Raw genomic sequence first — 24,854 nt, forward strand, 5'->3', positions numbered from 1 at the left:
GAGTAGTGGTAAGACTCGGCATGAATGAAGTGAAAGCATCAGGAATTTTGGAAGGGAACCATGTGGAAAAGTGAGGACTAGTCTGATTTCTTGGATGCCCTTGCTAGTCTATGTACGGAACAAAAGTGAATGAGGCTAATGACAGTAAAATCGCAGCTGTGTAAGTGAAAGGCATTTTGGATCATACACAAAATACATTTTTGTCAATACATTTCAGGTGTATCTCTTCATCTGCTTTAGGAGAAGAGGAGACCACCTGCATGACAAACTAGCTAAAGTAAGGTAGGCAAGTTTCATGCTAAAAAAGCAAGTGTAATACCTGATTAATATATGCCATTTGAACTAAGGACTCCCACAAGGTATTGATAGGAAATTCAATTTTTTCTCCTAATATGATGATTAAGAACAAGAAAATGGGGGTGGTAAAACTAAGAGTGATAGACAGAGGTTTTCAAAAATACACCATAACATTGAATGTTCACTTACGATAAACTAAATGACTTTCATGTCTTCAAGGCAAGGTTTTTTTCAGTTCTGGAGTTGGCCAAGGAATAACAATATTTAGTTCTTGACTAAAATTTAAAAAACACTGAATACCAAAAGAAGTAGTAAACTTTGTAGATAACTTTTGAGATGTCACTGTGTTAATAACTGAGAAAAGAGGGACCCGTGGACTTGCCATCCTCAAGCTAAATACACAGCAGGGTGAAAAGTCACAAAGAATGGAATGGATTGTGGGTAATAGTGGGGGATACAAAAAAACCCATGGTAACATAATTAATGTGGTTTTGCAGGAAATTGGCGGTTGTCCCAGGGAGGGAGGATTTTGATGGTTTCCTAATATTGACATAGTACTAGTGTGTGAAACCCTTTGCTGCTTCATGGTACCTCTGGGTTTTGGCTCAGTGTAGTCAATATTCATAGATCGTAAAAGGGATAAGGAAAACGTAATTAGTTTCCTTTTTGGGTATTTGTGGTACAGTTGTAGTGGGATGTGAGTTTTTTTTAGCCCTAGATACTGTGTGATCTCCGTATGTGTTGCTTGTTAGAACTTGCAGATGTTATAAATTGAATTGTAAATAATTATTGGTGTGATTCTAACATTTGAATTTTTTAGCAAATCTGATAAAGCCAGGAAAAAAGAGACACACACACTTCCAGTATAAGGTGATATCTTGAATTGCTGGGATATTTAGGGCTGTGGTGGTAAACATTTTAGTCTCTCAAGAGTGGTGATATAACTAAGAATGTTGACTGCTTTCTCAGTCCCAGAAAGCACCTCAGTAGCAGAATATTTAGTGTGACTAGTCATGGCTAAAAGTAATGTAAGGTCTGAAAATGTCTTAAAACAGCACACTAAATATCAGTGTTAGTCTGTCTTTTTAAAACTTACTGTGGATGGAAGTTAGTAAGATCCAAAGGATCAATACCTGTGTAGTGGTATCTAGAATCTGTCTTACTTCTGTTCCCAAATTCAGACAAAAACAATTTCAGAAAGAAACGTTTTTGGCAAGACCATTGAGGAAACTGGCGTAGTCATGTGCTTGGTAACTACACTGCTCCAAACCACTGGATACTCTAATATAAAGCTGGATTTGTATGTGCTGCTGATGGGAAGCAAAAAATACTGGGCAACAATCTTTTCTTTTTCACAGCAGATTAGACTGAGAGGCTGGGGTCGTTATCTGCTGTTGACATTCATACTTAGACGGATTGAAGATTTTCATGTTTCCCTGAAATTAGGAAGATATTTGGATTTCAGATTAAACTTTTGCATTTATTGGGTTATTTTGAAACAAAAAATGTTTTCTGAAACAATCTTATACTGTCTTTTGACACAGCTGGACTTGATATAAACTCTGCACTCATCTAAATGTAGACTGTGGAAGAAGAGCCAAATACAAACTAGTAATTCTGGCTGCGGATAATAATATGTCCAAAATCTATCAGATTTATTTTCCCTAATGGAAGGGATGTTTCTTTTTGCTACACTGTAGAGACTGATTCAATCTGATTACTTGTTCAGATTTTTAAGGAATGAGAAAAATAAAAGCAATCTTACTTAGTTCTTAAAAACGTGTATATGCTGCAGTCAAATTCTTGCCAGATTTGTGGCCTGGCAAGGGAAGGGAACAGGTTACCAGCACTTCCATAGGGCCAGCAGGAGAGGGAAAAGGAATCTAAGTCAGGGCTGTGTAATAAATTTTTCAAATTAAGATACAGCACTTCACTAAAAAGTGACAATACTTTACGGTCGTCATTTCTTATTATTTTAATATGGGTTTTTTTTCTCTTGTAGATAAAGTCTGGGGTAAAATTGAAATAGTATTGATAATATCCTTGCAATGATACTTAAAATTTAAAACCTTCAGTTCTTCAGATAAGCAGGATGCGCTTCCAGTGGGACTGGCTGTGCTTGGGTGTCCTGCTAATTAGCTCAGCGACTGCGGAAATTGAAAACAAAGAAAGTCTGGATGCAGATGTGGAAGTGGAGGATTTTGACAAGCAGTCTCAAGAAGCTGACATTGACAGAGAGAAATCTTCCTTAGCGGTAAGATTACAGAAGTCTTTAATTAAAGCTTGTTTAATTATAAGATAGGTAGTTATAACTAGTAGAGAAATTGGTGGACAAATGCATTTTAGAAAGAGCAGGTTAACATGCAGTTGACAACAGAGTGGGTGTCAAACCCACCAGTCTGAGTTCTTCAGTTGCTGCGTGTGACACGTAGGACAAGCTTAATGAAGGATTCTGCTGTGCCAGACTGTAAAATCAGATCTCCTGACTGTGGTGTATAGTCATGAAGGTTTTCTAGCTTGTGCTACAGAACCTTTTGTTGTAAGTCCTAATATGCCATTTCTGGAGAAGAAAGCAGAAAGCATCTTGGTCTGACTGAGATTTTTGACTTTAGACCAGTTTCTTGATTTCATCAGTCGCAGCTGCCTTTTGACACTGTCTTTACTGCCAGAAAATCTTTCTGCATTTGTTATGCTGTACTTTGTAATAGATGTGGGCAATACTCATTAATTATTTTTTCAACTTCTTAGTGTCTAGCCCAACTGCAATGTGCCAAGTAGGCAGGAACACAGAAGAACAGAAAACGTGTATAGAGAGAAATAGGGAGGAAGGAGAGAACTGGTGTAAGTCCAGTGAATTTTCTGGCGTTTTGTTACACGTAAGATATGTAACAGCACTTTAGTTACGCACTTTGAGCGCAGGAGGCAACTGTTGAAATTCATAGATGTGAAGTTGCTCGCTGTTAAGAGGGATGCCCCCAAACTGTAGAAATGAGAGGGGCAGGGCAGGGCAGGGTGGTTTATGCTGTTGGAGGCTTCTAATGAACAAAATCTGGTGGTCTGTCTGGGCGGACTGTTTCTGGAGGTATGATGGTGTATTTCACATGAAAAATTGTAATTGATGTTAGAGCCTCTCTCTGTACGTGTCTTTTAGGTTGTGTACCAGACCCCAAAGCCAACTGGAGAAGTGTATTTTACAGAAACCTTTGATGGAGAATTGACTGGGTAAGCCTATGCCTTAAAATTACAAACTTTTACTTTCAGCACCTTAACTTACAGTGGCAGGACTTACTTTGTATTCATTTTTCTGCTAGTATCCTTGTGAAAATTAATTTTCACAGGGGTTAGAATTGTGAGGCTGGTAATGCTTGCTCCAAATACATCATAATGTTAAGCCAGACAGTTAACATTTCAGGTATGTTGCTGGTTTTTTGTGTTTTAAGGAAGCTTTTAATAGAGTCTGGGTTTATGGACATTAAGAAAAATAATATAATTTTAAAATTTAGCCAACTGAGTTTAACTAGGTGCAGGGTGACGTGCACAGCCATTAGACTGCAGTAGCAAACTCTTCCCATGCACTTAGGTACGTGTAAGAAGGCAGCACCTTCAGCTTTGTAGAGAAAACCTCTATTGGGGAAGTCTTCCTTTTAGCAGATTTTTTAATTAATTTGTTGTATTGCTTCCCATTCTCAGTAAGAATTAGATATTTATGAGACAATGCAAGCGTTCCTAGGTAGTTTGACCTTACTGCACTGAAATGTTAGAAAAATCTTCCATGTTTATCTCAGCAATTGTTAAGCCAGGAATTTCTGTCTTCTCTGTCTCGTATGTTTTCTTCTAACACTGTGGCAATGTGACACCTTACTAATAACAACTGCACCTGGATGGCTTGTGTTACTCAGTGAAAAGCTGTGTATTGTGAGCCATAGTTGCCACCAATGCCGTGTCAATAAGAGTGAATGTAGTATTACCTTCTATTTCTGGAACAAACTTAACTACTTTTAGTTGGAAACCAGCTTGGCTTGCAGTCCTCTTTCTAGCTTGGATGTAAAAGGAGTAGAATATCAAGGAGAAACAAATGAGTACCATGTAAATGTGATCTGTACTGACATTTCTTTTTTTGGATCAAGCCAGGTTAGGGTGCTGCCCTGGCTCAAGTTGAGTAAGTGTGCATCCAGGTGGAATCTGTGAAGGCAGTAGAAATCTTTTTAGATCTTTTTAGTAAGAGCTGGTGTGATGAGTTGTTACTTTCTTGCTATGAGAAAAGCTTTTAAAATGTGAAAGTAAGTACCTGTTTTTCAATGACTAATCAGATATTGGTATGTTTGTTTCCTGTACACTTTGATGCTGTTGAACAAAAAAGCTATCTCTTGACTTGTGAAGAATCGTGAAAGAAGGTGTTTTCATATGTTACTAAAATTGATGGAATAAAAACTAACTCTTCTGTGAAGAGCCAGATTGGTGAAAGGAGGTGCAATATGGTACATTCATTATGATAGAACTTAAAGCTGCCAATTTCTTACTTCCTGTGGGAAGACTGGGATCCAACCACTGCAGGAGTGAGGTTATGCCATCATAAGACACGTATGTCTCTTGGGGATGCACAATTTATACTGCAAACAAAACTACGTGGTAGCAGGCACCAATAACTTTCGTAAGGTTTAATCTTACTCCCTTTATCCAATTGTTTCTTAACTGTTCTTTTCTGTAGAGTTACAGGGAACTTCAGGCCACTGAACATTAGTCTCTCATTATTCACATTCTGTTCTTTCATGTTATTTTTGTTACCTATTTAGACCAAATTTAGAAAGAAAATAAGTTAACCACCTCCCATTTTCGGTGTAGCATTTCTTTTGGTCATATGTTGCTTCCAAACGTTAAGAAGTACAGTACAAAAGCAGTGTACCAATGATGACAGGAAAAAATCATTAAATAGAAGATCTGATAATGGTTGCTGAAAAAAAAAATAAAAATAAAAAAGCCCGAACAAGTTAAAACCTTGACTAACATGTGCAAAAACTTAACTAGGGTACTTGAATGGTATCATTCATCCCAACTTGTAACTTTGTGAGATCGGTTCTAAGATCAGTTTGCCTTCCTACCAAATCTAATAGTCAAAGCTTTAGCTACAATGCTTGGGACTTTTTGGTCTAGCTGTATGTAATTCACAGAACAAGTATGGAACAAAGATGTATGGGAAAGTAAGCAGCGTGTTGCCTTTCTTCCCTAAAACTGGGGAAAAGAGTACATGTAAGTCGACTGTGTAAATCACCAGACTAGTGTTTTTGAGAACGAGCCTTGAAATTCTCTGGCCTGACTTGTAGAGATGTTTTATATCCTCACTGGTCTTTCTCCTGCTAGACCAAGGATCTCGTTTGCCATTTATGCTGTGAAGCTTTTCTAGCATCTCTGTTAGCAGTGACGAAATCGGACTGACATTCAAGCAGAAAAGGTGAAGTATTCGGCTCTGAAATACTGCATGCAGAAGATGCTCAGAATGAATGAAAATAGTTCTTTAGAGAATAATCATGAGAACGTAGTGTTGTAGTTGATACAATGAAGAATTCAGTGACACTGTTGGCTTAAGCTATTCCTGTGTGTGGCTGAGGACACAACTACTGTATGACCAGCTGAGGGGGGTGGACTGCCTCTTTTTTCCTTTCATTTGTTGGGTTTTTTTTCTCCTCCAAACACTGTGTGCGTAGGGCATGTGGATATCTTTTTGGTAACCTCAGTTTGGTAAACCGAGTTTGCCTTGTTTGTGGTATCAAGGAGATGAGTTTGTCTGCCTTGTTGCGATCCCCTTCGTGCAATACATTTGGAATCTCTCAGTGCATAACTGCATTTCTCATTCGGACACGTTTACCTCTTCCTTTCATCCTCTGCAATGCACATGTACTGTTAATGTCAGACAGTGATAAGGCTTCTCTGTGTGATTTTTTTTTTCTTGTATTGAAGGTTTTGCACTTGAACCTCACTATTTTCTATGTATTCTTGACATTGTATGTTTACATAATGTTCTTAGATTCTGGCAGACTCAGCTTGTGTATAAAACTGAAGTTTATTCAGAATTATTGAATTAATACACAGTTATAATTGTATGTTCCTTTACATTCTTGGGAAGTGTTTTTGAAGTGCTATATTAGACTAATCTATTTTAATTTTTCTTTTCATGTTCTTTGAACCACATGAAGTCCTGTGATGCTGACTGTCAACGTTGTCATCCCAGGTTCACAGCCTAGAAGCAAAAGGGTTTCCTGTGCTTGCTAAATAATACAGCTTTGCATAGATAGTTCAGTGACTAGTACTCTTTTTGTTTTAGGTGGGTGCTGTCTAAAACCAAGAAAGAAGACACGGAAGAAATTACTAAATATGATGGTACGTGGGTTTACTGTTTACCCCCACTGCACAGTTTCTGATGTTCTGTTGCTCTTTGAGAAATAACTGCCCCTTACTCTGAACTTCACTTCTATTGCAATGAATGATAATAGAATACCCTCTGGCATCTGAATATTCACTGCTGATGGCTTCTTGAGAACTACCTTCTCTGAAATGGTTTCAGAGAGATTTACTATTTCAATTTCAGTTGTTAAACATGTTTCTGAGGCAGCCGGTTCTGTGTTGCTGTGTCCTACTGATTCATGGGTTGGTTTCCGGGCCTAGCCTGTGAAACAACCAAGTTAAACTGAATGACATTTTTATTTAAAACACTTTTTCAGATCCCCTGTGCTTGAATGTAAGGTTTTTCCAGTGGTTCTTGTACAATTTATTCTTACAGCAGTCTAAAACAATTTTGGAAAGTAATAACAAAAAAGTTTTGATGGGTTTTGTCACTGGGGTTTGCACTTGGCTTGTAAATTCCCAGGCTAGAATTGCATGCTTGAGTGGAATTTTAAACTGTGACAGATGTGTTATCTTTGGCAAGAATTTTGCAACCTGAATTTATTTCATTCAAGAGAAAGTGGGGAGAACAGAAAAATTTTCTGCTGCAAGGAAAAGTATTTGCTGCTGCTCTTATGTCAAATGGAATAATTAATGTTAATAGAAAGCAAACGTAACTTGTAGAACTTTGGTGTGGAAAAGAGTACAGAAGAGATGTTTTTAGGTTTAGCAGTTACCAGAAGTAACTGGTAAAAATAAAGAAGTTGCAGAGGAGATGCTTGTGAGAACTGACATGTCTTGGATTACTTGGACTCATGCTAGATAGAAATTGGCTGTAATATCAGAACAGCCATATTTGCTTAAAGTCACCCAGTCAATTCAACATTAACAAAGTTTGTGGTGAAAAGACTTTTTTGAACTATTTTCCAATTTAATTTTTTTTTGGATCTTGTTTTGCGTGACGTTCCTGCTTGGTCTTAGTTTCTGGGAAGGAACACTATTGCGGAGGAGGGAATTTTCTTCCCTCCTGCTTAGCAGACTAGAGGAAATGAGGGATTTGCTGTTGACATATGTATCTGCCCTTCTGTAATAACCCTTCACAAATGGCACTTCAGTTGAGTAAAAGTAAACAGCTGTTTCGTTTGGATTTCAGAGTTTATGAATCTTCCCTAAAACACAAGCTGAAGAACTCATTACATTGTCTTCTCTTGTTCACGTTGACACAGGCTTTATTCAAGATTACAATGAATTGTAAAAGTGGTCTTTCTTTTGTGCTGTGTTCATTCCTGGGGGGGAAAAATAAATCGGTGAATGTCGTGCTGCTAATTTCTGAGAAAGTATAACTGCCCTTAGAAATCTTATTCTTTGGATATTGCCCATGTGTGTAATCAGCTGTATTTGTGCCAAACTTGGGAAACTCTATTTTTTGCCAGAATTGGAGAATTTTATAATTATATAATTTATTATTTTTGAAACTGTAGCCTTGTTTGCTTGTCTTTAAGATCAAATCTGATAATTCTTGGAAGGACTTTGGTGGGGGAGGGGGAAGAGGGGGTTTTATCTCCCACGTGATTAGATTTGACCTGAAAGATTGTAATTCTGTATAAGCAGGAAGGGAAGAACAATGCAGGTATCTAGCTTACGCCGTGCCTTGTGACTAAGGCTTTTTTTATGACAAGGGTAGGAATAAATCTAAAATCTGGAGAAATAGTTTATGTTCCTCTAGGCATTGTGGGATAGCACAGTCTAAAGATACTGATCTACAGTATTAAAGCTGTCTTGCAGATTCCTGTAAATTTGAGAAGAGCCAGGAATAACGTATACTTGACACATACGGCACCTTTAAACTATTGAAAGCGAGCAGTATTTTAATTGACTAGAAGTAATACCTTTGCAGTGAAATGGGAGAGTGGGCTTTTCTGTGTACAGCTATGCATACACAGCGTGTAGGCATCCCTTTAATTATCTGACAATTCAAAAAAAAAAAAGCTGAAATAGATTTTTACACTAAAACTCCTTAAATATGAACCAGAGCTTTGAAGGAGTTTCTATATTAACAATGCAAGCATTAGGCTTGGATAAAATGACACATCTAAAGTGTATTGATTCTTTCATGCAATATTGCAATTAAACTGAAATCCAATGGTCATTCACAAATGCTACAGGTTTGTGCTTAAAATTAAATAAACTTAATTAAAAGTGTTCTGATGTTAAAAAAAAAAAGTTAAATCTATATGTTTTTCTATTCAATTTCATTGGCTTGGGCTGTGGTAAGGATGTGGTTTTGTCCTAATTTGGAGGACATGGCTGGCTTTTTTTTAAGGTGGAAAATTCCATTTTGCACGCAAACCTGAGGTTTTGATAATTTCCTTTCTTTTGGCTATAGCAGTTACAAAACTGGGATTTTTACTGATGTAGAAACAGCTGCTTGGGGAAAGAAAAAAGAAAAAGCTTGTCACTTCTTGCCGTTCCAGCTACTTGCACTATTTTTCCCTAAGCTTTCTTTTCTCCTTGCTGTCTGAGCCAGAACATTGGGTTAGATGGTATTACACAGGTTTTACTTTATCATCTAACTGTGCAGCTGGAATTCTAGTGGTCTCTATTTCTTGAAAAGTGCTGGTTAAAACATTCTGTCACAGATTTGATAGAAAGATGTAAGCAGCAAATTTGTGGGTTTTTTATATTTGAGTGCTGTAGAGCAGTTAGTTTGGGGAAGTGTAAGATGGACTTGAGTCACGTTTTGTATCCAGGGTAGAATTACCAGTAATGAATTGGATGGTTACTGTTCGATGACTTTGACATCAGATTTCAAGATTTCTTCCTCATGTTGGCAACTGGTCTTTGTTTGCTGTTAACTTTTAGCTTTCACCAAGGCTGTGGTTTCTTTACCTCAGCCTACATTTTTTACAAAGACTCTGTGTGTGTTTTAGGAAGATGGGAAGCAGAAGAGCTGAAAGAAAACACGGTGCCTGGAGACAGAGGATTAGTGTTAAAATCAGTGGCAAAACATCATGCAATATCAGCTATGCTAACAAAGCCATTTGTTTTCAATAGTAAACCTTTGATTGTTCAGTAAGTAATCCCTCAGATTTTTTACTTAATATTTATTATTAGTAAAATCCTTAAGACAGGAAAGTCATGTGAATCCCTGTAGAAAAGTACTGACTTCCATGTAACATCGACCTATCGTATCCACGGCTATCACAACTGTAAGTATGAATGATTTAATAATCAAGTAAGATTGTATTACAGGTGTTAAGAAGTGATATTTAAACTTAATGCCCAAAACATTCTGTCCAAAACAAATGTTTTTGGAAAGAAATCTAGTATTTTACAAGATTGCTGAAAAAGCTTATTAGTTTTCAGTCTTACTCTGAAAGACCTAAATCGTATGTAGATTGAGTAGTGTTTTTCCATGCACAGGCTACTTCTGTGTAGCTCCATAGAAGCAACGTGAATCTTGAATGCATTGTAGCAATACCAGTGCTGAGCACTCTGGCAATATGACTACTTTTTTCAGACACTCAGCCTGCCTTTGGTGTGCTTACATAGCCACATAATTCCTCTGGCTAAATGCAGTGTGTTGTACTGGTGGTTTCAAAAATGGCACAAACTTTCTAAAACTCCTGCCTACTTCCCTTTGACATTTGCATGGGCATTGATATCACCTTGAAATTTTTCTTCCTGGTGATTCCAACGGTAGCAATTGCTACCGTGGCAGGTTTTTTTGTCTGACATCGCTGCTGTATTAGCTTGTATGACGATTGAAGCCTTTTGGTCACGTAGCAATGTTTTGACAGTAATGACTAATACACAGTCTTCCTTTATTCATAATTAGAACTGCAGATTAGAAGGTAATTTGTATTTCTCTGATACTTGGAATTTTAACTTCCTCTTTGCCCAGATACGAAGTGAATTTTCAAGATGGCATTGACTGTGGTGGTGCATACGTTAAACTTCTCTCCAGTAGTGATGATTTGAATCTGGTAGGTCCTCGTGCTTAACATTTGCTGTCAGTTGTTCATCTGAGGAATGCATAATTGTTCTTGTGAAATGTCAGTAAGAAATTCATTCCTAATGCATCCTAAATTCTTAAAAGCTTCACGAATGCTTAAAACAGAAGATTGGGCAAGGTAATACTCATGTAATTTAGTATGTATACACAAAACCTTTGGCGTCCTGCATTTTTTACTGCTGGAATATTTGATAAAGTTATTCTTGTTATAATTTCCTTTTATTTTAAGAAAATTTATAGGTGGTCTAAAACTTAGAGTAAGCTGTTAAGATCTATATTCACACAAGAAATCCTAAAATGTGAATTTCAGAAGTTAGAATGAAGAGTTGGCTGTGATTAACATACTCCTCTTAGTTCTGCACAAGTGATGTCTTATATCCAGGACAAAGGACTTCTGCATCTGTTTAGCCTGACTTTCTGCAATAATAGAAGCCATAGAATCTCAACTCATAACTTGGGAAACAGGGGGGTGTTTTACCCTAGGGCATTCAACATGGCATCTTAGAAAGTGCCGTGATTTGGATTTAGAAACTCAAAGTGGTGGAGAATCTGTTCCCAGGAAAAGGCTTGAAGGTTCAAGTGTGAAAAATTAGTAAGTGCCTTAATATGTTGGACCATTTTGTAGATTATTTCCAGTATATTGATGTGAACTTGCCTGCCCTTTCCAAACTTGCCTGCAAAACTCTTATTACTACAAGGGCCTGTAGCGACAGGAGAAGGGGGAACAGGTTTAAATTGAACGTGGACAGGTTTAGGTTGGATATCAGGAAGAAGTTCATCCTGGAGAGGGTGGTGAGGCACTGGAACAGGTTGCCCGGAGAAGCTGTGGATGCCCCATCCCTGGAAGTGTTCAAGGCCAGGCTGGATGGGGCTTTGAGCAGCCTGGTCTAGTGGAAGGTGTCCCTGCCCATGGCAGGGGGGTTGGAACTAGATGGTCTTTAAGGTCCCTTCCAACCCAAACTGTTCTATGGTTGTATGATTCTACGCCAATGCGATCAGGTGTTTCTTGCTTAAAAAGCTGCCTGCTGTAGCCAAGTCTCCATTCTGGCACATGTGAACTGGTTGTTTCAGCTCTTAATATTTCTGCCACTGCACTGGGGTGTAGACATAAGCTGTCTAGCCTGTGATAGAGGACATTCTAGCAACTTTATTTTTTTTAAAAACCTTTGAGAAAAAGGTAACTATGCTGTATGCCACAGCATCAAGGAAAAGAAGTACCCAAAATGACTCATAAAATGTACAGGATAACACATGCTCATCTTTCTGTCTTCTACAGGAATACTTTTTTGACAAAACACCTTATACTATTATGTTTGGACCAGATAAATGTGGAGAAGATTACAAACTACACTTTATCTTCAGACATAGGAATCCTAAAACTGGAGAATATGATGAAAAACATGCAAAACGTCCTGACATAGACCTAAAAAAATTCTATTTGGACAAGAAGACGCATCTGTATACTCTTGGTATTGTTTAATTCTTAAAAGTTTAAATTGGGGAGGAGAGATTAAAAGATGTGATTCAGCCCACTGAAGCTTTGTATTTGAGTCTGCTTTTTTGTCTGTAATAGTCTGTTAATTCTGAGGGGTGGTTGCTTAACAATTTGAACTTAAATGATTTAATGACTAGGCTTAAATGATTTAATGACCGATCTTAACTGCAGGACACAGAAGTGCCTTTGAAATGCTGATGTTTAATATTCAATTACAGGAAAAAAACCTACCAGTCCTGTCCAGCCTTTAGCGTGAAGAATTGATTAATACTTTCAGTACTTATTACAATAAAAATGTTTTTGTTAAGAAAAACATTAAAAGCCCCACAGCTGTCCAATATTCTAGGAAGGCATCAGAGTTCACAGGAACTCAGTTAAATCTGCAGCAGGTCACACAGAACTACTCTCCACGTGTTCAGCATTCTCACACCTGCATCTGCAGTGGTGTGCGTGAACTTGCCTTACTGCAATCTCTGAAGATGAATGAATATGGTTTTAATTCGTGTGACATCTCTTTCTGTACCAAGGAACAGTGAAGCAGAGATGAAAGTTTAATTTCTTAGTTCTTTTTTTTCCCCCCTTTTTCTACTTTCTGAGGAAGAATAAATAATGAGAGAAGAATGGGCTAAGCTGTGGCATCCTGCAAATCCAGCAAAATCAACTGCACTTTTGAACTTCCATTGAATGATAACAGAAGGCATGTTCAGCTGCTGTGCCACGGGCAAACTTCTTGTTCTTTAAAATAAATTACCATGGTGTCCCATAGCAAACTCATCCACAACATCGGAAGGATATAGACCGGTTGGAGCGAGTCCAGAGGAGGCCACAAAGATGCTCAGAGGGCTGGAGCCCCTCTGCTGTGGGGACAGGCTGAGAGAGTTGGGCTTGTTCAGCCTGGAGAAGAGAAGGCTCCAGGGAGACCTTATTGCAGCCTTCCAGTACCTGAAGGGGCTACAAGGAAGCTGGGGGGGACTTTTTACAAGGGCCTGTAGTGACAGGACAAGGGGGAATGGGTTTAAATTGAAAGCGGGGAGGTTGAGATTAGATATCAGGAAGAAGTTCTTCCTGGAGAGGGTGGTGCGGCACTGGAACAGGTTGCCCAGAGAAGCTGTGGATGCCCCATCCCTGGAAGTGTTCAAGGCCAGGCTGGATGTGGCTTTGAGCAACCTGGTCTAGTGGAAGGTGTCCCTGCCCATGGCAGGGGGGTTGGAACTAGATGATCTTTAAGGTCCCTTCCAACCCAAACCATTCTATGATTCACTTTTAAATAATGAGAATGAGGGAAATGAAACACTGTTCTTGTGGTAAAGGAACACATGTGTTGCTGTATTTGGGCTGTTTATTAGAAATTATGATTAAAGATAGTTAGACTCGCATTACATTTATTTTGTTATAATTGTTCATATAGACTCCATAGAACTATGCAAATCTAATGCATTATGTGACTGATAAGTCTAAAAATCAATTCTTTGTCTTGTATCTAAAGTGATATGGGGGTTTAATTTTTGCATTTATAGATATTTTAATCCTATTGAAAAAAGGCTGCAAGAACTTCATTAGCTATTATCAGGCTGTCATTGTAAGACTTTGGTTTTCATCACCCGTTTTTATAAAACTGCCATACAAGTGGAATAGTATTTACTTGGAATGAATAATCTTCGTAGGACATTTGAACATATTTGTTAAGCACTTACAAATGTGCTCACTGGTTAATAGAAATGGATCTGGATACCACGGCTGTTACAGAGTCTGACACGGCTCGGTTCTGTGACCCTGCTTCTCGCTTGCTCACACTTGCTGAAGTACTTAAACACCTGAAGAGCGTTTCTGTATTCGCAGCCTGGCATTTGAGGGAGATGGCTGTCAGGTTGGAATCAGAGAAAATACTGCTCTGATCATCCTCCAGCTCTGTTACTGACACAGTTCTTTGTCTCGAAGCAGAATTTTGGCTAAGTGGGAGGTGTTTGAAAAATCTCTTAGAATGTGCTCAGATGTGTTTCAGCAATTGAATTTGCTAGAGGTTTCATTTTTGCTGGCCTGGTACTGGTTATATATCCTCACAGTAGCAGCTTCAGTGTTTTGTGTCCAGATCCAGTACTGGGTGGGGAGTCAGTCTTCTGCTAGTGGGGATCCTGTTTGATGTTTTTTTTGTCCAAGTTCTGTGGTTATTATATAGGTTTTGGTTAAACATATTTGTAAAATGAATGCTTGCCTTATTTCTTTAATGAAAATTTTTTCAATTTAGTGCTAAAACCAGATGATACATTTGAAATGTTAATCGACCAATCAGTTGTCGGCAAAGGAAGTCTTCTTGAGGATATGGTTCCTCCAGTAAACCCTCCCAAAGAAATCGAGGATCCACGTGATAAGAAGCCTGACGACTGGGATGAAAGACCAAAAATACCTGATCCAAATGCTGTCAAACCAGATGACTGGTAAGGAGAACATTTTTATCTGTACAATACCTTTTACATGCAGGTTATTAATTTGAAAGATTGGACTGATTTTATTTTGGGGTTTTGTTAATGACAATCGTGATATGTTTCACTACTAAAAGCACTAATGTTTGAAAACGTAATTGAGATGGGTACAGGATTCAGTCATCTTCTAAGGAAAGAAGTAATTGTGCTTTTTGCTGATTTGTACCCTCCATGGTTCCAAGTAATAACCAAAATTATACCTGAAAGATTAGAAAGAGGGAGTTTTTTCACCATATAGTCTTAATTTACATTCAGTGATTTCTATATCCCTCTGTGTGAACTGCTGTTCATATGGCAACTCAGAAAGAGAAGGGAAAAACTTAAAGGGAAGACCTAATCGACACCTGCCAGTTGATGGCAGCAGTTTAAGGGCTTACTAGGACTTTGAAACAACATAAATATAACACAGTATTTACAAACAGATAATTGGATGTCTAATTCTCATGGTCAGTGTGTCTAATTCTGTTATGCCTTTGAAAATCATCCCTTCCATGCCAGTTACAGTCCTCTGAGCAGATCATTGGTTCAATGTCAGGCTGCTGTATTTCCTAACTTAAGTCTGTAATTGAAGGGATGAAGATGAGCCTTCCAAAATAGAAGATCCTGATGCTGTTAAGCCTGAGGGATGGCTTGACGATGAACCACAATATGTTCCAGACCCTAATGCAAAAAAACCGAAGGACTGGTAAGAACTCCATCAGTCAGCGCTGGTTGTTAACGGTCTCCTAGATCGGCCTGCCTGTTCTCTGTGGGAATTTGAGTTGGGGATCAGAAGTCAATCCAAATCTCATTGTCTTTTGAGGTAGTTAATTGGAGTGTGTAAGGTATGGCCAAATATTTGATGGTTTGGGGGGCTGCTTTTAGAAAAACATGAATATGTCAATTTTGCTTTCTGAAGATACAGAAACAGAATATGAAGGACCCCTTTGAAAGAATTTGCTATCATGTTAAACCATGAAATAGTTCAAGTTGAAAACATCATATAATAGTCTCAAAAGGATCTGTGAGCATCTTACAGAGAAGCGTTTCAAGTTGTCTACAGATGCAGGAATATAATTGCATTCAGTCATGCTGTGGTGGTTGTGAACATGTGACTAAGAAGGAAAAAAAAAAAGGTTGTAGCACTCCTTTAAAAAAAAAAAAAGAAGTGTTTATGCCCTTTGGTAAAGTTCTGTGAGCTGGTCAAACTTCTGAGTTGGTTGTAGCAAAATGTGAATGGACCCTAACTTCAGACTGACTGCTAGTGTTCAGGCCTGTCTGATCACAGATCTGCTGTTTGTAACTTGGTGTTTTTTTCCCTGTAGGGATGAAGAAATGGATGGGGAGTGGGAAGCCCCTCAAATCCCAAATCCAAAGTGTGAGACTGCACCTGGTTGTGGACACTGGGTGCGTCCCATGAAGAATAACCCGAACTATAAAGGAAAATGGAAAGCACCTATGATAGATAATCCTAACTATCAGGTAATAGCAATATTGTAGGTTGTTGTTAAAAGGTGCAGAGTTCAACGGAGCAGGAGAGTCAAAGTGGTATATTTATCTAGGCTTATTTTACAGTATATTTGTGTTTTACAAGGAGTCTGAATATTCTCACTAAACGTTTTGAGCTTTTTTGTATTTAATTTGCTTTTTTCATTAAGTATACCGGAAAATAGAAATGCTTCTTGTATTAAAACAAGAATTTCTCTGTTAGAAATTGGTTTTTACAATGATTTGCACTCATACCACTTACAGTTCTGCAGAACATATTAAGTATTCTGAATTACATTGTCATTTAATAAAATATTTCTCTTTTGTTGTTGGGGTTTTAAGTGGGTCTTTCAAATGAACAATGGTTTTTATTTAAAAAAATGAAACCTTTCAGTAAGCAGGATGACTTACTAGTTCAATTTTAGTGGAAGCATCAGTTTTGGATAAATTCCCCTCCTCCCCTCCTGATATGAGGTAATCAGTTAGATATTGCAGAGGGTCACTTTGCATTAATTATGGCTGGGGAGTACTTGAATCTGATTTCTTGGAGCTTAAGAGCCTAAGCACGTTTGTAAACAAAACTTGGCTCTAATTTGCACAGATATCATAAGGCTGAATTTTCCTTCCCTAAAACTTTGCCTTACAGTTCTGGTTACAGTAGCTGTCAGTTTACATGTACATATACTGGAAGGAGCTGTGTGGGTCACGGGATGTAGTTCCCCTGCGGTCTGAGGCCACCAGAGAATAGGTGTTTACCTCAGAAGATTCCATTGCTGGCCAAAAAATATGGACCAATGCCCTTACAAAAATGTATATGCTATATTGATGAGCAAAAGGCAAAACTATATATTACATAAGGAGAGACTAGAGGAAGAAGTAATACCAGCGTCTTATTTTCCTGCAGTATTAGGAAATCTTTCCTAGACTTACTCTAGGAAGTTTACAAAGACTGTGTGCAGAATCACCAGTAGCAGGAAAAACAGAGGTACTTTTGTACAGCTGGTTACAACTGTAACCCTGAGTGGACAAAAAAAATTAGTTTCAAGATGTGTATCTGTCCTAAGCCTGAAGATTGAGACTTGTCTGCCAAAATCCTACACATGGTTTGCACTTCTGGTTTTATGTAGGTTAAACTCTACTGCTTGTCTTTTTAAATGATGAATATAAAATAGTTGGGAGGTTCTAACGATTTTTAAATTTCTTTCGCAGTTTGTTTTTAGTGAGATATAGGTAACGTGATTACTTTTTTTTCTTTAAAAGGGGATCTGGAGCCCTCGGAAAATATCGAACCCAGACTACTTTGAAGACCCTCACCCATTCGAGATGACCACTGTCAGTGCTATTGGTTTAGAACTCTGGTCCATGACATCCGATATCTACTTCGATAACTTCATTATATGTTCAGAGAAAGAAGTAGCAGATCGTTGGGCAGCAGATGGCTGGGGCTTGAAGAAATTAGTAGCAAGTGCTAATGAGGTATTAACTTTACTATGTTGATAGCCAAAAATAGCGAGGAAGATGTGCTGTTGGAAGAATTTTCTGTCAGTTAATGCTGGCAGAATATTAATTTGTCTGCAATTAATAATCTTCCTGAGTAACTATGATAGGGTTTTCTTTCTCATAGCTTGGCTTTTTACCTTTCCCAGATAATATCCTCTTGAAATTAAAAAGGTACTATATTTTACTTAAACACCTAGTGAGAAATTGGCTTAATTATAGTTAATGAGTTTTTTTGCTGTTCACAGTGATACCAGAAATTCAGTACCTGCCAGAAAATGGAAGATGAATTATTTACACTCAAAGACCTCTTTTTATTTTTAATCTTTCCTTTCACTTGTGGCTAGCTCCATTATGTATGTTCTTTAGAGGTTTCCCCCCATGGGGAATGCATATAGTCATGTATTATTTTCTCTTTAATAATTTTAGGCCTTTGGCTGCTTAGATGTATATTGTGCAGCTCTGAAAACAGTGCACGTATGTTTATGGAGCTGCATCTGTTGTTCTGTTTCTGTGCGTGCATCCACATGTTGTTTATATACTGCGTGCCCCAGTTATTTCTAGAGCTCTTTCCTGTGCAGTGGGATGAGTTTGTCCTGGGTACGGGATCGTGAGCCCCTCTAGTGGCTGCTTTGACTGACTACAGCTGCTTTCTAACGGTCCTGTATTTGCTTTGGTTGAGTGGCAAGAGCAGGCCTGCAGTTCTGGGGAAGCAACGGTGGGTTGGTGGCAAACGTGGCCAATTCCTGAGCATTGCTGTTTGACACAGGATAAGCAAGTAGCAACAGCATATCTGCCCATGCAATTAGGAAAGCCACCTCTTCCTGCAACCTTGTCCTTTTTGGAAATGTTTGGGTTTGTCTGGACTTGCATCTATACCTGTACACACAATAGCCAAAAATACTCCTTTGAGTCCCTTCACTCAACTGTGCATCTCAAATCCTGCCTTAGTTGCCGATGTGGTCTTTTCAGAAGTCTTACTGGACCAGGCACTTGCCTACCTACTTCTACTGTTTAAGTTAGAATTGGGTTGGGAAGACAATTTCTGGGTTTGTTCTTTCTTACCTAGCACCAACTGTTTATTTGCAATCTGTCAAGCTGTTACTTTACTAGTACTGAAATCCAATATTGTTTTAGTCATTGGAAAAAACAAAGGGAAAGAAGGGCTTTCTTTGGGCAATATAAAGCTTAAAATATATACAGTACATTTTATGAACTGACTGAAGTCTTGAGAGGGATGTGAATGCAAATTTTTTTTGTTACTGTTTTTAATATAGCCAGGTATGTTTAGTCAACTGGTGACTGCTGCAGAAGACCACCCATGGCTCTGGGTTCTTTACATCTTGACTTTAGCTCTCCCTGTTGGGCTAGGTGTGTTGTTCTGCTGGCCAGCAAAGGTTAGAGAAATTTACTATCTTTTTACTGGGTTTTATTCTTAATACTTTATTTGAAAGCCATTAGTGTCTGTGCAACAATATGCCCTTTTAATGTGCCATTGACATTAATTAGCTACGTTGGCCCTTGTATTTAATTCTTGAGTTTAAACATAAATTGATTTTTTAACTTGTTGTAGAAAACAGATGAAGATACTGACTTCAGAAAGCTTGATATGTTGCAGCCAATTGCAAAGGGAGAGCTAAAACAAGAGGGAGAGGACTTAGAAGATGATGAAATAGAATCAGGAGAAGAAAACAGAAATACTGCAGAAGATGGTAAGTTGAGCAAGCCAGCTTGTAGTTTGATTAAATATATAAAGACACGAATAGGGACTAGTTTGTGGATTGCATTGCCAATAATTACCATCAGTTACCTTAGAATACACAAATCCTGCCTTGCTCCGAGTCTTCTTTTTCTCTTTGACAACCTCCAGCAAGTGGCATTCTGTGGCTCATAGCTCTTAGATAAATACAAGCAGAAAGTATGGCCCTCCTCAGTATTTCTTCACTTTCAAGGCTGCTTCCAGCAGTCGTCTTATGTTCGTACACTGTGATGTGTGTTTTCTCCCTTCTAGATAGTTCATATGTTGGAACACTTCAGATGTATGTACCTGAAGTGGTTAAAATCCCATTGTTGTCTTTAAACGTGTCTGGAATAGCTTTAACATAAGTCTTCCTGCTTACTCCTCTGTGGGAGGGTTGTACCTTGAACTGTTCTGTTAGTCACTGATTTTAGCAACTCTTGTTAAAGCCTGAAAATAGTGTAGGCTTGAAACACTGATGTCTGCTGCTCCTTTATGTTGCTTTCTAGAAGTGCATTGCACGCCTGCAAAGGTCTGCCCTGCTGCCCAAGGGAGAAATCAATGATTCAGTAGCTCGAGCTGTACTTTGGCATCCAAGGATACAATCATCTTGTGTTACGGTATCAGAGGTTACTGGTACTGTTCAACAATGGCTTTGATGTTCTGTTAGCATTTCTCTGAGTCTATAGTAATGAATAAAGAGCAGATCACCTAACTTCTAGGGCATTATCCTGACTTCCATGAGAAAATCCTTAGCCTCAGGCCTCTGCAAGATTCTACCTCTTACTTCACTCCTCCTTGGCAGGAACAAAGAAAGTGACAAGTGGTTGGTGTGGAAAATTAGAAGCCTAGAGGATATCCATGGGGTTTTTTTTCCTTAGTACTGACATCATTTTGTGTTACTGACTGAAACTTTGTAGGTTTTGTCCATCTCTGCACTATGTTCCGTGAGTGTTGATGGCTTTTGCCTGTATGACTTTACTCAGCATCAGATGTTCCTGCGCCAACACTTAGAGAATGGAGTACGCTGTTGGCACAATGCTTGCCACACCAAACTTCATCCATCTTCTCTACCATTCAAGAGCCTTACCTAGATGTTTAATGATTTTAGTTATGCTGCATGTATTTTTTTATGTCAGCAATAAATTGTAGGTACAGCATTTCAGCATTGTATCGTCCTACATTTCCCTTTTGATCTTATTCTGTTACCTGCTCTTTGCTCCTGAACTACAGAATGGGTTTTCTTTTACCTAGCCTTGATGCAATCATAGATAGATTTTCTACCTAATATGCTACTGTGGCAAGGCTGAGATACCTCAATCCCAGTATTCTTCTGTTAAGTCAGTCAGTCAATTTAGTTAGTTACAACACATGACTTAACATGTTAAAGTGTGTGTTTGAATGTTAGAAATAAGGTCCAGGTAATCTCAGGGGAACACTGTTTAGCTCCACAACTTTTTTAAAGAATTCTGCTTGGAACAGCTGTTCCTGATGTTTCAAAAGTACATTCCATTTTAGACCTTTACTTTCAGTTACTAAACTGAACACAGAGCAGAACTAACCCAGCTAGCTTTTGTATGACTGTTCCAAGACTTTCAAGTCAATTTTGGGCTTCAGAGGGAAGGATTACACTTTGCTGTCATGAGACTTCCCAGTTTCTCTCTCTTTAATAATTGCTTAGCTTCCCTTAGCTTCCCACCTCCTTTTATATTTGCAGGTTGAAATCTTCCTTTTTTTTCTCTCACTCTTTTGCCTCTTCATATCTGAAAGCATTAGAGAATTTGTCTTCTGCTGATTCTTTCTGCTACAGAGAGAAGAGAAATGGAGGAGACAAGAAGAGAGCTTATGAAGGATACAAAGAAGATGGAAAGGGAGGCTCCTCCTTCAGGTACTGTGAAAGAAAAGTAATTTGGGCTAGGACTTGAAAATGGTCTCTCTGGATTTTTTTTTTTTTTTTCCCCCTCTGCTTCCTTGTTGATAGTAGAACTGCAAGCTGGTGGATGCCAGCTTTCATTGGCTACAGATGTGAGTTTCCTCTGAGGTTTCTCAGTATCTATAGTCAGGAATATTTTCTACTAGCCTCTTCGGTTCCTAATAATTTTTACAATCTCATTGTAGTCATTATGTCCTTCTTTGTTTTCTGGAGTTGAAGGTGATGGGGTTTGACCTGTGGAATACGGAATGACTTGAGATTGACATTTTTTTCATGGGGCTGTTACAAAGGGAAAACGGGGGGAAAAAAGAAAAAGGCATGGCGCAATAGCAAACTTCAGGAACACTTTGTTTTGGGTTTTTTTAAACACTGAAGTAGTGCTTAAGAGATGTAGGCATGACCTGACAAGGATAGAATTGAGCACTGCTTTGTTACTGTTTTTAACTGAGCCAGTGGCAGACTGTTAAGTTGTAAAATGCCATCATATATCCTGTTCATCAGATTTAGATAAGATTTCTTTTTTACTCTTGATAGAAAGTATTGCAGAAGGTACTTAATTTCTAGAAATTCTCACTGCAAGACCTCAGTTTGAAGTAAAGGAAGACACTTGCCAAACCCCGGTGACTTTTCTGTGAATGATGCCGTGGTTGCTGACGTTTAGTTCTTAGACACCTAAAATGGAGATGTGGGAGTGCCAGCTTCTTAGGTACTGAAACCCAAAGTGGAAATCAAAACAGTTGGGCGCCTGGCCTCCTTCACAGAATACGCAGAATACAGAGAGTTGGTTACCCTAGAAGGGCAACAACCTACGTGCTGATCGGAGAGCAGCCTAGAACTGGTCCTGCTCTTCAGCGCAGTGACGTGGCCTCAGTAAGAAAGTAGAAACCACCTCTGTGTTGCTTAGCCTATAGTTTGTCCAGGGAATTCTGGAGAGTAAAAAGGTACTTTTTTGTTTGTTTTTATTTATTTACTTATTATTATTTTCTTTTTTGGTTTTTTCCTTCTCCAGTCCCTGTCAGTTCAAAGGTCTACTGGACACCAGGTCTTATAGAAAGCTTACTGCTGTTTGTGAATAGTTTTATCCACGCAATGCAAGCCAGATGTACTTTGAGTGAGCTGAGGGGAGTACAATGCTTTTCTGGCCAGTTGCTGCACTGCAGTCATGCATAAGAAAGAGGGTGAGCACAGAACTGCTTATCCCTCAACCAAAACAGTATGCCAAAAGATTTCCCTGCTGAAAAGGGGAGTTCCCTTAGGATGTAGGTGTCCACAGTGGTGGATGTCTGATAACTGCGATATCGTACTTTGCTATCTAAATCAGAATTTAGTCAGATTTGGGATGCCTGTGCTGTTTTGGACTGCTGTCTCAAAACTGCCTAATACAATACTTGGATTTAAAGACTTCCCTAAAGGAAACCAACTTCAGGTCCTCATTTTAGTTGGGCACTTACAAGTCTGAAGAGGGTATGTGCTGTTGTGAAAAGAGGCTAGGCTGAAGCTGTTAAAATTGGTTATTAAATCTGACAGTGATCGATTTCTACTAACTCATGAGAATTCTATTGGCTGTATCACAAAGATGTTTTTGTGGGTTATTGTAAACAAGCAGTTCATTCTAAGACTGAAATTGCCTTCTTTTCCTTACTACTGTGTGTCTGGATATAGTGCATTTTTAATACAGTTCTGTTTACAAAGTAAAACTGATTTCTTGTGCAGATGGTGAGGGTGAAAGTGGTAAAGATACTGAAGAAAGAGAAAATGAATCTGGTTTAGGAGATGAGGTAAGTTTGGGGAGGTTTCTTCTCCCTCATCTTCTCCTTGCCCTTGTCCAACATCACACTTCTAACTAAGCCTGGTTACCTACAAAAAGAGTTTTTCTCTTGTGAACCATGGGACAAACCATGAGGTGGGGATGGTTTTTATTTGAGTTTGACCCCTCAAATGCTCCGTATAGGTTTGTTAAGCATGTGTCTTCCTGTGTAATTTTGGCTAGGAGGTGATACTGTAAAATACAGGTATAGGATAGAAGTGTGCATGCAGGCCTCTAAACATTAAATGTTTTTACAAGAGTATCATTTTTAACAGGATTTTAAATGAATTGCAAGTCTTTTGGATGCTGCAGTAGATGCCTGTCTCTTTTTATCATGCTACTTAATTGATGGAACATGTGCTTGTAACTGAATAGCCTTTCCAAGAGACATAGAAAAACCTTAAGCTTTCAGTTATCTTTTTAATTCCAAAATAACGTTTTCAGCAAAACGACCATAGTGGTTTTGAATTCAGCACCTGCAGTTTCATTTATCTTGTGCAGATTAATCCAGTCACCAGATCATCCGTAAAATGTTTTTCAGAAAATATCATTGCAGAGTGGAATTCGTGTGTGTTTTTCTTGCTCGTCAACTACTCGTTATCTTTTAATTTAGAAGCTCTGGTGTGTCTGGAAGGCTTTAGATCCACCCACAGCATTTCTATTGGCCATCTAGGGCTTGTCACTCCCTAAATGAGTCCATTCTTAGATTAGGGGAGTTGTTTAATGTAACGCTAACTCCTTTTCCTATAAAACTCCTCTAGGAAAGTGTACCTTGCATGAGGTTGCACTATTTCTGCACTGAAATTCTTCATTAATTACCCCTTATTCAGTACTTCCTCTTGTTCCTGTAAGCAGGTTTTGGTTTTTTCCCCTTGTACCTTTTCTTAAGAATACAGTATCTGCTGACCCCCCCTAAGATGCACATGACTCGTTGTGAAAGTCACAAGGAGATCTGCATGTCTGTGTGCCATTCCGTAGTGTCACAGTGAGGTTATGGCTTGCTCTTCTCTGTGTGTTTTCGGGGTGGACAAGTTTCTGTCAAGAGGTAGCTAGTGACTTACATGGGAGGTGTCACGCACACATGTCCTTGCTCAGGTTGCGCCACATTCTCTGAGCTGTTCCTCAGGGATGAATGAGGTGCTTACCATGAGGTGATGCAGGAAAGTGAGGAAGCCGTGCGTTGTCTAAGAATGGAGTTCATGTTGGAGAGGCTTTTCATGCGCCCCTAAGCTCATCGCTTTTAAATTGAGAACACATCTGAGTGAAGAACGGTGTGTTCTGTTTCCAGCTCTCCAAAGGCATCAGAATGTTGTGCATGTTTCTTGCTTTAGAAGCGGCAAGGAAAATTAGCATAGGATGCACTTAGAGGAAGTTACTAAATTCATTAAAAAGACACCACTTTTATACCAGTGAATAAATGGGCAAAAGGAAATTTCTGACCTCAGTTTAGATGTACTATTATCTTCCTTCCGAATACAGAAAGGAAATGCTTTCCATCTGCTTTATTTATCGTTAGACTAGTGTTGTGGAAAAAAATACCCGATCACTTAAGTGGTGCATGTAGTGATGATATGACAGGGGCGGGGTGTGGTGTGTCAGGAGGAGGAATAAAGATTAAAATTGGTGTAAAATTTTAATGCTGATTTTTTTTTTTTTTTTTCTCCAGATGAAAGAAGATGATGAAAGCACAGATTATAGAGGTGGTCCACTGAAATCAGTGCGCAAAAGAAGAGTACGAAAGGACTGA

The 24,854-nt window shown here is 38.6% G+C and overlaps 1 protein-coding gene across 1 annotated transcript; it reads left to right on the forward strand.

Annotated features, from left to right (window-relative positions):
• Window positions 1-2,389: 2,389 nt before the first annotated feature.
• On the forward strand, window positions 2,390-24,854 carry CLGN (calmegin). Its single transcript, XM_010155958.1, has 15 exons — window positions 2,390-2,551; window positions 3,449-3,519; window positions 6,617-6,672; window positions 9,606-9,747; window positions 10,580-10,661; window positions 11,967-12,159; window positions 14,431-14,620; window positions 15,237-15,350; window positions 15,970-16,126; window positions 17,393-17,608; window positions 18,907-19,026; window positions 19,203-19,341; window positions 21,178-21,255; window positions 23,014-23,078; window positions 24,774-24,854. The coding sequence occupies exons 1-15, from the start codon at window positions 2,390-2,392 to the stop codon at window positions 24,852-24,854; spliced, it is 1,866 nt and encodes a 621-aa protein (XP_010154260.1).

This window comes from Eurypyga helias, unplaced genomic scaffold (genome assembly GCF_000690775.1).
Source record: "Eurypyga helias isolate BGI_N326 unplaced genomic scaffold, ASM69077v1 Scaffold44617, whole genome shotgun sequence".
Lineage (NCBI taxonomy): Eukaryota > Metazoa > Chordata > Aves > Eurypygiformes > Eurypygidae > Eurypyga > Eurypyga helias.